Source organism: Euprymna scolopes, chromosome 19 (assembly GCF_053919585.1).
Source record: "Euprymna scolopes isolate OS-2025 chromosome 19, ASM5391958v1, whole genome shotgun sequence".
Taxonomy (NCBI): Eukaryota; Metazoa; Mollusca; class Cephalopoda; order Sepiida; family Sepiolidae; genus Euprymna; species Euprymna scolopes.
In genome coordinates, this window is record NC_136500.1 from 58,285,747 (window position 1) to 58,304,719 (window position 18,973).

General features: G+C 30.6%; 1 protein-coding gene across 16 annotated transcripts in view; it reads left to right on the top strand.

The window, feature by feature from the left end:
• Positions 1–18,973, top strand: part of LOC145303601 (muscle calcium channel subunit alpha-1-like) — a 1,244,232-nt gene that overhangs the window by 499,616 nt on the left and 725,643 nt on the right. For all 16 annotated transcript variants that reach the window (XM_080145164.1, XM_080145154.1, XM_080145170.1 and 13 more), the window contains exon 2: positions 15,008–15,398. In XM_080145164.1, coding sequence (XP_080001290.1) covers positions 15,274–15,398 — 125 coding nt within the window. In that variant the 5' untranslated portion in view covers positions 15,008–15,273. The remainder of the gene's footprint in view (positions 1–15,007; positions 15,399–18,973) is intronic.

The window sequence follows — 18,973 nt, forward strand, 5'->3', positions numbered from 1 at the left end:
TCTTATCGATCTTGAGATTTGTACACAACTGGCCAACTAGTAGATAGTCTGCAACAAAAAAAAAAAGGGAAACCGGTTTTCATCAAGCAGAAATGAAATCATGTTTTCTTTTCTAGTGTGACAATTTTATCATTCCACCCTGTAATCCAAAAAGGGTTGACATGCCGTAAAACAAACCAAACCTCTTCAAGAAAGCAAGAACAATTGTAGCAAGTTTCCTTCTCTAATTCAGTTCAGCCTTGCATCTTTTACTTGATATTTCTGAAGAATGTAAAATGATCTTGGCCTGTAGACACTGCATCCTCTTTAATAAGCCAATGATAGACGTGATGAATGTCTGATTTGTATACCAGAAGAACAATCACTGAAATTTTCATTAGCCATGATTAATGTTTTTTTTTTTTTTAGTTCCAATGGGAGACTGAGCTCAGGTAATGACCAATAAAATCCAATTCCAAGAAACTGTCTTTTCCTGGTTGACTCTCTCAAAGTGGGATCCTAGGTATGATTTGGAGAGCTTTGAAGAGTATAGAGTTGGCCTTTAAATTGCTATTATTCCCAGGTTCTTTCTGTCTATTTACTTGCCTCTCCACTAGGGTTGCCTATAAGCAAAAATTATGCCCGTTAAAATCACTAAGCAAAGACCACATAGAAAAAAGTCCTCACATACCTTTCATTTATAATTTATGCTCCCTCCCCAATATATTGTTGTACAAATAACCTTAATGTCCCTTTTGTCTGGTCAGTTAATGGTCAACATAAAAGTTACTGTAGAATCTGCAATTAGATGATCAATAATCTCAATCAATAATGACTTCTTTACTGGTAACTGGTTTCAGATATCACAGAGCCTCATATAAAAAGGTCAACGATAGGAATAAAAAAAAAAAAAAGAAGCAATCTTGATAAAGATTATGAATTTGTGTCAAGGGACGTAACTCTGGATACATTTTCTTTTGTTAGAAAGGGTTGATGTGATTTAGGATTTTTTAATTTAGATGCATCCAAGCATCTTTATGAGATGTCCGTCAGTCAGTCATGCGCCAGTTTGAATAGTTTATTCATTGCTAAGCATACAGATTTAATGAACACATCTTATTTTAGATCCATTCAAACATCTCTAAGAGCCTCGTTCTGTTGGTTGGTTTTCCGAGCTCAAGTTTAGTATAACATTTTCATTGGTCTTCAGTTTAATCTCGAATCATGCAAGTTAAATAGATGCATTTTAAGAATGTTTGCTTTTATTGGTATAAATGATTTTTTTTTTATGCAAGAATTGAGTTAGTGTTTGGTGTAACATAAAACAGCCAATGAAAATATTTTCAGTTTTTGTGGAAAACCAAATTGCAAACCAATTTTTTGTAGTGAAGTATGAAAAGATTTTAGGCATAGACTTTTTTCAATATGCCATCCAATATGGCTACAAAATCTTAGATATTCATTACCTTTATATTATTTATCGTACATGAGGTTTATCAACAGTAATTAGTAATAATATCAGAAGGTTGCATAATCATATCGTATTAGGGTTACCAGTATTGGAATAGGTTATTTGATCTATCATCAGAACAAATAATAGACGAAACTAAAACCAAGTACATTAATTTACAGTTGACAACATGTATAAAAAAAAAACACAAAATTATACCTGACACAAAAGACATTTGTTTTATTTTACGTTTAAGATAGAGATATAATTTCGAGAAGCTAAATATTCTTCATTCTGTGGGATCGTTATGGGAGATGTTCATCAATGAAGAATTCTAAATATATTCCAACCTTTTTTTTGAGTAAAACTTTAAGGAAAACAACCCAGCAGTGATGCATCTCAAGTAATGTTCCCGAAAATATGTTTAATTTTAGTTACAAGCGTTCATTTATGAAAATCAGATTTTTATAGGTATTGTAGGGGGAGGGTGCAAAGTTACTTCTTTTCAGTGTTATCTCCGTCTGGGGAAAAAGGTTAAGAGAAACCCTAAAGTTTGCAAAACTTCTCTCACGAGATTGCAACGTCCGAGAATTAGACACTCTTTATTCTTATATTTATTCATGATTGTTGAACTAAGCATTAAGAGTTTTAGCTCAGCCTCTACAGACCAATACACGATGGGGCTAAGTTATTGTTATGTGCTTTGCATCATTTCTCTTACCTTATTATTATGACTATGTGTTTGTGATTTGATGTGCTAATAATATGGATACCCTGTCTTGTATATCTTTATGCTATCTTAGACTTATTTCTACAAAAAACTTGGAAGTACTTTCTTTTTTTGCTGGGTTGAGATGGATTTGTACTTCCTAAACTCTGGACACTGAATTACTTTTTGGCAAGGAAACCATTAGTGTAAATTGTATTCAGTATGCAAATATTTATATTATATTTCTCTTAGTCTGTCTGTTCCACTTTTTCTTAAAAACTACTGGGCCAATTTGGATAAAATTTTGTATGAACCTTATGATAAGGTGTAACGAACTAAGTATTATGGTATCTGTTCGATGTACAGTTATGGATTAATGCAGATTAGAAGCTGATTGTCAAATACTGACTGTAGTATTCGTTCTGATGCTACGCTTAATGGTCAATGTAGAGAAAACCCTTCTATACTAAGACAATTTTTATTTTTGCCTACTGCCAAAAATGCCTTTTTTGGAGGGAGCTGATCTTCCCCCCACATCAAAAACGACCTTGTGTCATATATTGCTCACATGAGGAAGCAATAAAATACCAACAGAGGTTAGAATTTAATGCAAAATTGAGCATAACTTTAATCATATTCAACCATCAATTTGGTATAATCAACAGGCTATAACTTTTGCCCGTTTTTAATGGTCTAAAAAATCTAGTTTTAATTAATATGTTGAGCTCTAACTTCGACAATAGAGAATTTTATTTCATTTTTCTTTGTGTGTGTGTGTGTATATATATATATATTTTTATTTATTTTTTTTTGCTCAACATACATCTCCAAATACCCGAGCAACGCTGGGCACCCATGCTAGTATAATATAATTTCTTAATTTATAAGTTCTGAATATAATATAATTTCTAAGTTAATGTGAAATAATCTCTTTTTTTTTTTTTTTTTTTTTTTTTTTTTTTTTTTTTTTAACCAGTTTTTAACCAAAATAATCAGGTTTACAAGTGCTTTTTTGGAATTTAAGGGGCTGGTTATATAAAAACTTACATAAACACATGATTTCCTATTAAAAAATTAAAGTTTTTCAAAACAAATGTTTATAATCTAATGTTATATGCCTGCTGAAGGCTCATTATCCTAGGAGATTAAATCAATCAATTTCTGATTTCACTTTTTGCCTCGACACTCTGGTGTTAGATTGACCGAATGGCTACTACTATGGACTTTGAAATCAGCAATCCCAGGTTAAAATGCAGTCAGATCTATTGTAGAAATTTATGCACTAATACGTATGAACCCAGAATTTCCAGTTTTTAATAAAAATAAGCATTCAATTAATTATGAATAGTTTACAATAGATATTTTGTTTTTGACATTTAATACCCCCCCCCCAAATAGTTCTTTCCTTGTTGAGATTACCTACTAAAGTAGCTTCATTAATTTCTATATTAGATACAGATATTTTCTGAACATTATATTTCAAGGGGAAAAAGGATTCAATCTATACTCCTATAAATATTTTTTTTTTTTTTGTGTGTGTATTGATATTCATATTAAAAATTCTTTTTTCTATTTATTTAAAAAGAAGACAACTTTCTTATATATGGGTTGTGGAATTGCATTCATCTGCAAAAGATTTAGCTAATTTGCATATTCTTTTAAACATTCATTTTTATTAATTTCCTATTAGTTTTTTCGGTTTTCTTATTAAATGATCATTTTTAGTTAACTATTACGTATAATTACATTCATGCAGATATTTACATGATTTATACTTGCATAAATTTGCGTAAAAAGGTTATAGTAAACACAAACTTTCTATATATATTTATGTATGCGTATATATATTTGTTTAAAAATTTTGCCTAGCAAACTTCTGACAGTTTTTGGTCTACAGACATAAAACTTAATATATAGGGTATTCAAACCCATGCAAAACGTTATGTTTGGGTTTTAGTCAGGAGAAAATCGGTTCAAAAATGTTAAAATTACAAAAAATAGAATTTGTCGAGTAACGATCAAATAACGGCATTACGAATATGCGTGCATAACGTAATAGCTATTGGTTAATGTTTTAATTTTTAGCCTTGCAGCAAACATTCAAAGCTCAGGCATTAACGTCAAAGGAAAAAGTAAACCATAAGCTATGTTTTGTTTTTGATACTCAGTGGTACTGCACAAGTCTTTTTTTTTTTTTTAATTTCTTTTTTACTTTTTAAATCATTACTATATATTGGGTCCAACATAATATAACATATACGAAATCTGCATTAATCAAAATATCATATTTAAGTGTATTTCACGACCGGGCAATGACGGGAAGACCTGCTAGTTACAAATATATCATTTTATTAAAATTTGCAATTAAACGAGCTGATGTTCCAATTAGGAGTACACTATTCTGGCTTAATGAAAGTGAACTAATTCACCGAACTGGTAAGCTACTAATGCAGGACAGTGACTCCTGCAACTTTCTTTTATCGATAGAACCACTCAATCCACTACTTCTACTGTCAGTTTATCAATAAAATCATTAGGAGTCCATTTCATACAAGCTGTGTATATTGATCCAAATTTTCTTTGTTTTGTTTTTGTTGGAGGTTTTGAAACTTAGTAATGTTTACCATTATAATTCCAGGAAGTAAGATAAGATCTTTTTTTTTTTTTTTAATTTAAAATTTTTTTTTTTTTATTTTACATTTTCACATTTCTGTGAAAGGTTTTGCCTCTCAATTGGTCAGTCTGTTATTTTCATGTTTGAAAATAGCATTTTCATCTGCCTGTCTTGCTTAAGTTTGAAATATAATTTTCAACACTGAGTTAATTAAATGGGTATATCTTAAAAATATGAATTCTTAGTTTCTTACCCGATTATTTAAAAGCCACAAATGGGATTGTTTCAATTCAAGTTGTTTGTGGAAGGGCGGTATAAATTTATTACCACCATCAAAGTGGAGGTTGTAAATTTCAGTCAGGTATATTTTTGTACAGTCTACATATGTACATATAGCTTAACCAATTGTCACCAAACTTGGTTAAAATATCAGTCATGATTTAACTTGGAACTGATTTCATTTTAAGATGTAAGAGTCGCCAAAGCAGTAAAAGTCACATTTTTAGTTAAAACTTCATTGTAGAGATGCATTTTCCCCCCAGTTTGAATCCTAGATCTGATGATCTGGACCACTGTGAAAAATTTCAGTATGATCAGATTAATAGTTTTTGAGTTATCAACATTTCCATTGCATAACTTTGATAATACTTAATACAATATGGAGAAGTAACGCCAAATAAGACTTTGGCCCATCTTTTACATTGTCAGGCAGTTGTTCTTGTATTTTTTTTAGAGTTTAATGATCCACTCATTCTCAAGGGAGTTAACTGCAATAAACTTTTAGTGATCTTCAAATAGGTTTCATTAATATAGCCCAACAAGCTAGCATTCACTTATAAAAATTAGATAAAACTTATATGATTACGGATTGTCTAAATAATCTGTAATGCTAAAGCAACCGTGTTAATATATATATTATTCCTTAATTGGAATTCATTTTTTTGAGATGAGCATTATATATATTATTTTTATTTCGGACTACCAGTCTCATCTTTATTAGTTGTTGTTTTTCATCTTTTATTGGTTTGTTTATTGACAATGTTTCGGCCAACTATTCCTCTGTCCTTCGTCAGGTGGTAACCGCGACGGATAGGAACTTCGAATCTCCTAACTGCATTCTCAGCCATCACTGCCATCCGTAGTTGTTGTCGTCTCACCACATTTTTGGCCAATTAACCTCTGGCACGCTTTGGGTGGGATTGAAACCGCTATCTTCAGACAATGTTCATCTGGAACTGTAGAGATTACCACTTGACGAAGGCCAGAGGAATTAGTTGGCCGAAACGTTGTGAATAAACAATCCAATAAAAGATGAAAAAAAAAACAACAACTAATAAAGATGAGACTAGTAGTCCGAAATAAAAATAAATTAACAACAATGTTAATGAGGGAAACTAAGTTTGGTTTAAATTCGATTGAAACTATGGCGTTAAGGAAGAAGTTATTCTTCATTCTCCATTATAATTAAAGTTGGCTGTGATAGGAAATCTAACTCCTCATCATATTCGTCTGTTTTGCATGCTTTAACATCCAAATTAACCCATCTCTGGCCGGGTCCTTATTTCTCTTTCTCTCAAGTATCTCCTTATCACTTTCGCCTATGTTTTCCTTAATCTTCCCCTACAAAATAAACCTGCTATCTCAATGTTTTTATGCCTACTAACTTAAGAACTATCATCCATTCTTTCATTATAGCCATATGAATGAATTTTCCTGTTTTACACCCATCCCCCTCTACTGTCCAGATTTAATTGTGCGCTGAAGTTATTAGAACAAAGCCTGACTCGCATTACATATCCACCATAGTATTCTCATGATTTCTCTCCATGCAACGCATGTCCTCAACCGTCACTGGTCAGGTTTCACTTTTATACATTATCACACTTAATACACATGCCTTGGTCGATAGTAGTAATGCTCTGCTGGTTAGTAATGGTAAAACTTCCCTGAACTTCATCCACTCCAAACTCTTGACTCCATAAATAAAGCAGACAACAACAGATGTCATTGAAGATTAACATAAATATCTTTTGTGATGAAAAGAAAAAATGATAAAAAACGGTTAATAGTCAACTATTACAAAAAGCTGCTACTGTTGGAAATTCTTTTTTGTACCAACAATTGTGCCCCCCCCCCCGTATACATTTATTATATTTTTATCCTGGTTCTTATATTTGATTTTTCTGTATTTTGTACCCTTTATTGAACTTAGTTTCATATATTTTGGGTTTAATTTAAATAAATGGGCAATACTAGCTCCCTGAAAATTACATCACTGGTTCTAGTGCGAAAATCTGCCTCTTTTGGATTCCTGCAGTGAGGAGATTGGACGTAGATTCATTGCCTATCGATGATGTGGATGAGGGATTTCCCAAGCCTTTCCCTCTAAGAAGTACAACCCGGCAAAAGAATATCCGGTCACAATGAGGCGTACTTCTTTGAACTTTATATACACGGCTACGGTATGTGCGTATATTGAAGGAAAGTAATTTTGGAATAATTTCAAAGACTTTAAATTGACAAAAAGGGGCACATGTGCTGCCTATCATCAACTTTGTGAGTACATTCCTTACAATTGTATTTATTGAGAGAATTATTAAGAAGTACTCTTAATTAAATTTTTTAATAACTGTATTCATTTGTTAAGATGAAATTTTCAATAACTAGCGTTTTTTTTTTTGTTTTTTTTTTTGTATTGTATTTTGTTTTCTGGCGTTCTTTGTATTTTGATGTCAGCAAAGGGAAAAATTTGCAACTTATTTTAAATAAAATCTCTTCATTTTAAAACAAGACCTTTCTATTTTATTCTTTATCCCCTCCTCTTTTTTTTTTTCCATCCTTTTATTTTCTTAGTTTTAATGACTTTGACGTTTTGCGTCAAATTTATCTGAAAGAAGATAAATTTTCGACACTACACATTGACAGATTTTATGTTTTTTTTTGTGAGTTAGGAGAGCCAACAACGTGCATCTTACTAGTATGATCTCAAAACTCTGACCGCTTAGTCATGAACTTGTGTAAGCGCTGCACTGCAATAAATAATTAAAAAAATTCCTGTATTCTTACGCCCAGACTTAGAAAGAAAATAGTGCATGAAGATATGTGACTTACAACTCTATCACTATCATTTATGCATCAATACTGTTGGGAAAGGTATGAATTCATAATTTCTACCCTCCATGGGTAAAATAGCAACTTGTTTTCAATGAGTGTAAAATTAATACAAGGATTTCTAAAAGTTATGCTATTTTCTGGAATTTTTTAAATTATTATTTCTTGAACTTTCAACTAATTTTTAGACATCTTCCTGAGAGAAGATAACATATGCAAAGAGTCCGATGAAATTCATGAAGCATTAATGAGCGGATCTGTGTGATTAGAACTGAATGACGTCACACGATCCCCTTCAATCAAAATATTCTGTTCCGTTCAATGTCAAAAAGATCTCTTTTCATTTGTGCTTTCCATATTTAATTCAACGATATGCATATAGATTTCTCCGAAAAACTAGCTGTACCTATCCGATGTTGCTGAAGAGGAGTTTATTTTTCTTTCATTTTTTTTTAATAGGATTTGGGAAGTTAAATTGAATTATTACGATATTATTTGGTTATTAAACTAAATTGTTATAAAGCAAATTTTTAATGTTTTAATCTTCATTTATGAAACTAGCAGGGTGACCCGACGTTACCCAGGATAAATTCCTATGCATGATTTTTTTAGGACATTTTCTAATTACTCTGACTTGCGGAAGTTTATTTGAGTTTTAGAAAGAATATGCAACATTAAAACACGAATTCCAACTACTAACTTCATCTATATCTCTGCCGCTTTTCAGCCTCTTGATACACATGAACGTTTAAGGAGAAGATGGTTATGCTATGTTTGATTGACTCTCTCTCTCTCTCTCTCTCTCTCTCTCTCTCTCTCTCCCGACGTGCCATCTGGCTTTTACCAACTTGTGACTAGCACCTAATACCCTATACAGTAAACTTTTGAAATATCATTTTTCTTCCACGCCAATCCTTTTCCCTTTCTCATCCTATCTCTCCATATCTACTGGTTCTCTTTACTTTTGCTTTTCTCGATTTTCAGTGTTTTCACTTTTCATGTCTATTGCTCATATTTTTTTTTATGTGCGATAAAAAAAAAAAAAGTCTATCTTACTCTGAAAAAAAATCTTACTTTAAATGAAGATGATATTAGCTACACAACAGTTTGATTGTAATTATTTATACCTGTGCAGTTATTCACTTTTTGCCCCCCCCCCCCCGTTTCTTCCACCTACATACACACTCTGTCTTTCTTTTAATCTTGGTTTTTCTCAGTTGAAACTGATTGGAGTTTAGGAAAAAATTTTAATAATTTTCTATGCTACTTTTCACACACACATGGTGCCAGGAGAAAAATTAATGTCTATTTCCTTTTTATAATTAATCATATACTACTCGCATCTCGGGTATATAAGAAAAATGTCAGAAATAAATGTTAAAAGTTAACAGGAGAGCAGAAAGTTGATTATTTTTTCTTCCCTTATTTTGTCCTTTAGTTCTCACATTCTATGTGCACCGATCAATGCCTCCGTTCAGTCTCAAAAGACAAAGGATACCCCCCTTTGTAATAGCAGCTGCGCGTGTAATTATGAGACAAGGGTTGTGCAATACCCAACCACACCTCTCCTGAATCGGCACTGTTTAAGTCCAGTAGCAAGGAGAAGACCAGGACGACTGGAAACAATGCCGAGATAAGCGGAGAGCACATACAGCACCTTGAAGTTCATTGTTGGCTGATTTTTGTCCTTGAAGTATTTTTTATTTTATTTCTTAGCATCTTACATCAAGTGGCTTCATGCCTTGTTTAAAACGATTTCCATAATAGAAAATAAAAATAACCAACATAATTTCAGTCAAATTTATATATACAGGATGAGTTGGTTAAAGATCTCAATTTTATTTTTTAACTCCTCTTAACTTTAACAAATACATTTTTATGATTATAATAATAGCACTGACGTTTATACAGTTAGTGAGTTTCTATTTACATTTTCCTTATTTCTTCATTAATTGGTTTAGTTATCTATATAATATTCCTTATTTCTTATTTTAGTTATCTATATAATATTCTGCTTGTTCCTTTAGTTCAAACCTTATGCTTAAGCTAAATACAATTTTGGAAGGCCATGCTGCTTCAAAAAAAACAAAAAAAAAAACAAATTCACAATATTTTGGTTTAAAAAAGGCCCCTCGGGCAACTCTGGACAAGAATATGAGTGACCTCTCTTTAATGTAGCCTCGTTTTCGAATATCATTATAATAACATGATCCTTGCTGCAATGGTGTGAGAAAGGAACTTGTAATTTCAATATGCAGTGGTTCTTCTTCACAAGAAACAAGTGAGTGAAACGTTATGTAAAAAAGGGAACATTCGAAAGAAACAGGGCTAACAAAAGAAAAAAGAACTAGAGGACTGAAGGAGTAAATTAAAGGTTCCCTTACAATGTGATTTTATTCTATTGAACTATGTAGCAAAATATTACTTTTTGAGAATTTATTAGCACTTATCAATTTCTCTCATTTGGGTAAGTTCTATACTTAAAATACAATGGATACTATTTTCACAGAAACGTTAATAAATTTATATTTGCAGTAGTGTTTATTTAAAATTTTGGGTTTGTATTACTGTACACATAGATTCAAAAAAGTTGTCAAAAAACAAATATATAACAAATAAATGTTATCAAAGGCAAAATAAGTTATTTTTCTACCAAACTAGATATAATTTTCATCTTTTTATTCAATTTAACATGTTTATTCAGCTCGAAAAACATACTGTCTTTACCGATGTATTCGAAAATTCAAAATGGCGGCCGACTCTCTCTTTAACACGGTAAGTTTGGGAAAAGGTGTTATAAATAATAAACTAGAGAAAATACTGTTAGAAATTCGCTCAATATATGTTACCGTGACATAACTTGACATATATTCGGTGGTTTTCTAATAGCATCTTGTCTAGTTTATTATTTATAACACCTTTTCTCAAACTTACCGTGTTAAAGAGAGAGTCGGCCGCCATTTTGAATTTTCGAATACATCGGTAAACACTGCATGTTTTTCGAGCTGAATAAACATGTTACATTGAATAAAAAACACAAAAATATATCCAGTTTGGTAGAAGAGTAACTTATCTTGTCTTTGATAACATTTGTTATATATTTGTTTTTTGACAACTTTTTTGAATCTATGTGTACAGTAATACAAACCCAAAATTTTTTATAGCGCTTTAAAAATAATACACGGAAAAACTCTAGAGGCTCTTTCACTAACAAACTCATCAGGCATTGATTGTTAATATAACACAGAAATGAAAAAAAAAAAAAACCCAAAAAACGAATTAAATTGTCACAAAAGAGCAAATACTCGGAGATATACAAGTAAAAAAAATTAAAAAAAAACGATTGGGAATTCGAGTAAAATGATACATATACAATTAAATAAAATGTATGTATAAATAAGCTGGAGGGGGTATGGGAATATTTAAAATATGTCACCGAGCAAGTCCAATGATTTAATAAATTCCTTCTGCTGACAGAGAGGACCTGTGTGAAATTACCGAGACTGACTCCGAAATCTTTAAATGATTTTAAGAGTCAGCTCAGTGTAAGATTCTTAAACAGTCCATTTTAAATGCATTAGCACAAGCTGGATTTTTTATTATATATATATATAAACTGTTATTTTTAGATCTGTCAGTACTATCTGGTGTTGCCCGGGCTAAAAGTGCAACATACTACTATTAAAACTTCTGTTTCTCTCTCATTGCCGATTCCCCCCCCCTTCCTTCCTTACATTTTTTTTCTCCACCAACCCATTCCTCTATCTGGAAACACACACACACACACACACACACACACACACACACACACACACACACACACACACAGCTCGTTTTTTTTTTTTTTTTTTTTTTTTTTTTATAGATTTCTCAAGAAATTAGTCAACATAAGGGAATTAACTCCTTTATAAAAAAATATCAGAATTACTTAATTTTAGTTATACCTTAGTATATAACTAACTGGATAACTGCCCTCCCCCTCCTGATCAAATCTTCCCCAATTGCGAGTTAAAGAATGAATAATTATTAAAATTTTTAAGTATTGCTCATCCGGGCAATGCAGATCAATGCAATGCAAGAAAATATCAACTTGGTGGACATTTTTGTTGTGGATTTTTAGCCGGACATAAAAAGATACATATAAAAAATAATAATAATTGATGCAAGTGCTTATATATGTGTGTGTGCAACCAACACAATTATAAAAAATGCAGTAGTGATAATGAATCTAAGAGATGTTAAATGGCCAGACTAATTAAAATCCAATCAATAAAATATATAGATAGTTTAATATCAAAGGTAAAACAGCGTATGAAATATAAAAAAGGCATTACAGAAAATGATTTCCTAATTAAGTTTAATGTAAAAACAAGAAAGAAAGAAAAATTATGGACAGATAAAAATACACAAATCAGACGAGATTAAAGTAGCAGTTATGACATAAGTTGGAAAATCCAAACCAGAAAGATTTTAAATCTAGACATATAGTAAAGGGTGTTGTTTGTAAAGGTAGGGAACATTAAATTAAAATAAATCACAGAAAAATAGTTTTATTATTCAAATAGTTGGTTTACTTTTCAGCTTAATTTTTGGCATTTATAATTTAAATAAAATTTCTGGCATATGGCAAACATAACTTGTACACATATGGTGTAATCCAAAGGTCCAATTTTCACAAACTATGCATTAAATTAAACTGTATTTCGGCAGTAACACATCAATTGTTGTCTTCAAAGTATTCTGTTGTGTCTGTTTTTTCAGCATAGACTTTATATATATATATATATATATATATATATATATATATATATATATATATATATCCCCAAAGAAAATAATCTAATGGGGTTAGATTGCACGAATGAGGTGGCCAGTTGAGTTTCATTTTGTAAAATGATCAAATTTTCTTATCAAATGTTTCTAAATTTGTGCAAAGAAAGTGAAAAGTTATATTAAAAACTAGCTGTACCTATCCGATGTTGCTCAAGAGTTTTTCATTTCATTTTTTTTATAGGATTTTGAAAGTTAAATTGAATGATTACGGTATCATTTGATTAAACTAAATTGTTATAAAACAAATTTGTAATATTTTAATCTTTATTTATAAAACTAGCAGGGTGAACCGACGTTTCCCGGGATTGAATGATGATCAACAAATGTTTCACTCTCCCATAATTTTATTGTTATTGAGATCGATGAAATCGCCCATTTTTCAATGAAATCGATTGATTGCCTGCTCTAGTTGGGGACCCATCGTGGTGTACCAGGAGGGAGCTTCACATGCCTCTCCACAATAAATTGTTGTCTACATAGCACTGTAGAGAAGTTACTGTTGATTTATAAAATTTTTTATATATAATGGCTTAAATTAAAATTTCAAATGCAAAAATCAAGTATCATGCTCCAATTGTGCTGTAAACAGAAACATTCATTTTGAACGTGGCCTTGTCATATCAAAGAACCTACTGTTGATTTTATGTAGGACCTTTCAGCTTGTGTGGTAATAAAACTTCACAAATGCACTTGTGATGTTAGGCTGTGTAAGGTGTTAACTTTGGTCAAAATCGCCTGTTCCTTCTTTCATCGGATTTTTTTGATTATCAATACTTATCAAAGACATTCCGATACAAAACCTTTGTGTGAAATTTCATAAAAATCGGCCCAGCCATTTTCGAGTCGATAGGGAACAAACTTACACACACACACATAATTCCTTTTATATAATAGTAGAGGATAGATAGATTATTAAATATGAATTCCTCTGTGATCTTAAGAGTATTTATTAAACAATTTCAAGTTCTAAATAACTTTCTATCCAACAGTTTAAGAACTTCCAAATCTTTTAACTTTTCAAAGAATCGCCAAGTAATTCATTTTTTGTTTTCAGCTATTCATAAAAGATTAAAAAATCGCAATATAAATTGTTTTTTTTTTCTTTTTTTTATTTATTGATTTATTTATTTTCCATTGAGGAGTGAGAATTTTTGAGTGAAATCAAATCTGGTATGAAATGTGAAATCTGCTAGCATCCATTATTTTGAAACAGCAAAAAATGGTTCCCAACAGTTTTTCTTGTATTGATTTATTTATTTCTTTTAATTTTTACTTTTAATAATGACGTATTCACATATGTCTCTTTTATTAAGCATTATTATTAGAATAAATATTAAAAATATTATTAGAACAAAAATAAGAAAGTAATTACAGAAATCTGTTTTGTTTGTTATACCTGACCAGCATTTTTTGGAGACTCTTTATGGTTTAATATATTGGTTTTGTTTTTCTTTACTGTTGGGAAGTAAAAACTTTTGAGGGACCTTCCACTTTTATCAATCAGCAACAGGGAGACTCAACGTTTCTCAGGATTGAATGAGGATCAACAAATGTTCCACATTTTTAATAATTTTATTGTCATTTAAATCATGAAATCGCCCATTTTTCAATCAAATCGATTGATCTAGTTAGGAACATACTGCGGTGCTCAGAGAGTAAACTTCACATGCCTCACTGCAGTGACTTGGTCCACAATGCATTGTAGTGTATATTGCACTGTAGAGAATCTACTGTTGATTTCAGAAAGTTATTTTTATATAATAGTATAAATTAAAATTCAAACGCAAAAGTCAAGTATCATGCTTCAATTTTGCTCTAAACAGAAACCTTCATTTCGAATGCGCTCGTTTTATTAAAGAACCTACTGTTGATCTTATATGTCAGGCCCTTCTGCTTGTGCAGTAATAAAACTTCTCAAATGCACTCATGTTATGCTGTATGAAGGTGTTAACTTTGGTCAAAATCAGACTTTTTTAATTGGATTTTTGAATTATCAATTTTCGATATTTATTAGAGTATTAGATAAAAAAAAAAAAAACTTATCTAAGAACACTCCTAAACACATTGAGTACATTTGTGTGAAATTACAAAAGAAATCAACCCAACCATTTCAGAGTCCAATGGGAACAAACTTAGATACAGACAGACACATAAACAAGGTATTTTTTCTATATAAATGGAGATAATATATTTAATGCATGTATATGTGTGTATAATCTGCTTCAAAAAATATTGTTTATCTTATTTCAGACAATATTGATATAACATGATAACTTCACATTTTACATCTTTTCTTTTCTTTTCTTTGTAGGGTTGGCACATAATGAGAAAGATAGTGCAGCCTGTAGCAGCAGTAGTTTTACTACCACAAGACCCCCGTGTGGGATACTCAGCCAAGATCGGACGACATTGGGAGATCGCTCCTTATCCCAGTCGCTCCAGAACTTTAGCCAGCACCAGCTACTTCAACCGGCGGCTACTAGCTCCGCCTCTGGTCCCGAAGCCGGGTCTGATCCTGCCAAACCTCTCAGTTCCGCTTGGGCTACCGCGCTGGCTGCCACAACGGTAACCAATAATATGACCCGGAAACGGGTCAACATTCGGAAGCAGGCTCAGCAGAACATTCGGCCGGCCAGGTCGATGTTCTGTCTGACCCTAAAAAATCCGCTCCGGAAACTATGTATACGGATTGTAGAGTGGAAATATCCTTTTTTTGCAATTTCAAGTTTAAAAAAAAAAAAAATCAGTTAAAACATACATAAATCATCATAAAAATTTTTTTTTTTTAATGAAAATATTAATGATCAGTGTTTATTTTTTCTGAAAAGCTAGGAATTTCATTTGTTTCACTTTTGTTTTATTTTCATTCTTTTTCTTTTTATTGTAAACCCCAAAATAAAAATAACCCAGAAAGTCAAAGCCAGACAAAAAAAAGAAAAAAACATACTAGAAATTGTATAAGAATAGTTAGTTTAAAGGGAGGGAGAGATGGATGAATGATAAATTGTTGGGTCACTATTATCAATTCCAATTCTCTTTTTAATTAACAGCTATGGCTTTTCACTCAACTATCAAAGCATAGTATTTGTTCTGATACGACATTTCATTTATTCTGACCTTTGTCAGTAAAAAAAAAAAAAAAAAAAAAAATATCCAGCACTTGTTTGGAACGACTCTTTTTGTTTTCAGTTTGGCAATTTGGAGAGTTCACAGCAGGGGCAAACAAATGAAATTTTTGAAGCATGTTTTTTTTGTTTATTAAGAAAGTTTTTTTTACATATTTAATGAATGAAAATAAATTTAAGCAAATAATAACACAAAATTGTTTTTTTTAACACAAAATAGATATCTTATTTTGTAACAAATTCAAAACTGAAATTGTAACTAATAAAATATAATCATTAAATTTTATTGTTTGCAATATTATCAAAATGTACGACTTAAGATTTATAAATATTTTTGAACATGCATTATTGAAATGCGTGTGAATTTTGAGAAAACATTTATTTTTTTTCATAATAGTCAAATTATTTCTGTTTGTAATGAATAAAAGTTGTCTGCCCCTGCTGTGTATTCTCCAAATCTCCGAACTGAAAACCAAGAAAGTGGTTCTTTCATAGAAATGCACAAGTGCCAAAAATCCTTCTAGACTGAGATAATTTTTATTTGAATGAGCTGAATTTTCCTCACATTAAAAACCAACTTTGTTGAATTCTGCTCTCATGAGTGGGCAAGTAAATAGGAACCTGAAAATGTCTCCGTCTGACAACTGCATCAATCCTCTTTTGCAAGTTAAAATTTAGATGTAGTGCTAACATGTTTTCAGATTTTTGTTTTCATTGTGGTTGCTATATTTCAGCCAATTTAGTCTCTGGCCTTCTTTTGGTGCTTTTTCTCTTAGTTTTGTGATTTTTGAAAGTCGAAGAATACAGTAGTTGTTAATATAACTACTATGATGAGCATAGCAGTTGGAAACATGTAAACAACAGGTTAAAATGGAAAATTGAGCACGTAAAGCTTAAAAAATCAGCCCATCAAATAAAATAATTACTCTTGTTGACTTACCCATTAAAAAGAGTAATTTCCCTTTGTTTCTTGACTTACCCATTAAAGAAAGGTGAATTTTTTTTGTTTAATTGTCCACTAATAAAATAATTCCCCTAATGGATTACATTTTAAATAGTGTAATTTTTTGTTAATGACCATTTCATTAGAGCTATTTTTTAATTAGTTTAATAGTCCAAATTTTATAAATATTCTTTCTTACAACATTTAAAAATGTAAAAAGCCTTTGTTCACATAAGATTAATAAGTAAATGTCTGTATAGTGTTGATTTATGGATGAAAAAAATATTTTACTGATTTAAAAAAAAAAAAAAAAAAGAAAAAATTTTTTAATGGTGATTATTCCCACATTGGAGTTATTTAAAGGATTTCCTGACCAAGTAAATACAAAAAAGGTAAGGGGAATTTTTTGTCTTTAAATTCATATATATATAATATATATGTATGTGTATGTATGTATTTTTCTTCAGTTTAATTCTCGATTGCAAAATTGCATTTTTTATTTTCTTTCAGGTATTTTAAAAGTAATATACAGATAATTTAAAAAATATTATTTACATCTAAAATTGCTTTAAAAAATCCCTTTTATAAAGATTATTTAAAAAAAAAAAACTTTTCATACCTAACTAATAAAGACCTATGTGTAAAAATTTAAAATACAGAAAGCAAATAAGACCTCCTTCCTGCCTTCAATCTATTTCTATAATGAGATGTTTTCTTTTTTTCTGTTTCATATACTGATTTATTTTTTGTTCTGCTTTTTTTACTTGTTTCGTTTTTACTTCTTGTTTTGTTTAAAATTTTACAGTTTGAAACGTTTTTTTGTACTTGTTTCGTTTTTACTTCTTGTTTTGTTTAAAATTTTAGTTTGAAACGTTTTATTTCTTATTTTTAAATTCACCAATTCAGATGCTGAATATAGTTTTTTTTTTTTTTTTTTTTGCCATTTTTGATTGAGGGTGTAGAATAATTAATAAATATTAGATTCAGATCTACCAAATAAAAGCTCAAACAGAACTTAACAAGTAAGAGATGATGCCATGTTTGTTTGTTTTTTTAAATTAAATATATATATATATATATATATAGTTTTAGCTAATCAGAATACAGTGCCATATAAAGATTGTTTTTACAATTGCTTCAAAATCAATTTTTAGAATAAAATTATGCAAATAAATTGAATTTTTTTCCCCCCTTATTGTTATACCGGCCTTCCTTGAACAGAGGAATTTACGCCGATTAGCACTATAAATAGCGCTAGTAATTCCAACACCGGTGAGAGAGATGCGACTGCACTTCAACTGCTAGCCAAGTACCCAGCAGACATACACGCTTTCCTATCTTTGTACATTATTGTTAATACACTTGTTCCTTAACCGAACCTTGACTTGATTGTTCTTATTTTCACTGTTGTCCCACAACACAACACGTATAAAGAAAAATTCTTTCTTATAAAGAAAGAGTGTCCCTTATTTGAAATGATTTTAAAAAAATTAAAATTTCTCATAAAATATATACAAAAAAAGTATTTGTGACTTGTTAAACTATCAAAGAACTTTTCATAAATATTATATACATTTTTTAAATATTTATTATTTTTACTTACACACCTGTGTTTCATGTTTACATAATCTTCAGGGTAGGAAGTAATAATTACTACTAATCAAAGGATTCAAATTCATGGGAATATACAATAAGCTTAGTCACACAGTGTTCAACAACAGCTTAATATAAATTCTTATAAAGGCCCAGTAATTGTTGAATAATATTTTAACAATATTTTTTAAATATTTATTATTTTTACCTCTCTCTCTCTGTCTCTCTCTCTCTCTCTCTCTCTCTCTCTCTATATATATATATATATATATATATATATATATATATAGTGTGTGTGTTAGTATGAAAATGTATTTATGGAAACCCTTTTTCTTGATTCTCTAAGGAAATCGTCAGCCTGAGTTATGGTTTGAAACAGCAAAATGTGCTGTTAGAACTTTTGTGATTTTTAGGTTACACTATATATATATTCCATTTGATAGCTTTTCTATGCACTCTTTGAGACATATTCTTGGTATTAATCAGCAAGACAAAATAGTCATTTTGTCAAGTTGCAACATTCTTTTTTGGATAGTCTCCTTCTGAGCTGATGTTATCAAAAGGTTTCTGACTTTAAGACATTAAATTATCTTAATGAAGTTTGTAAAACGGTATC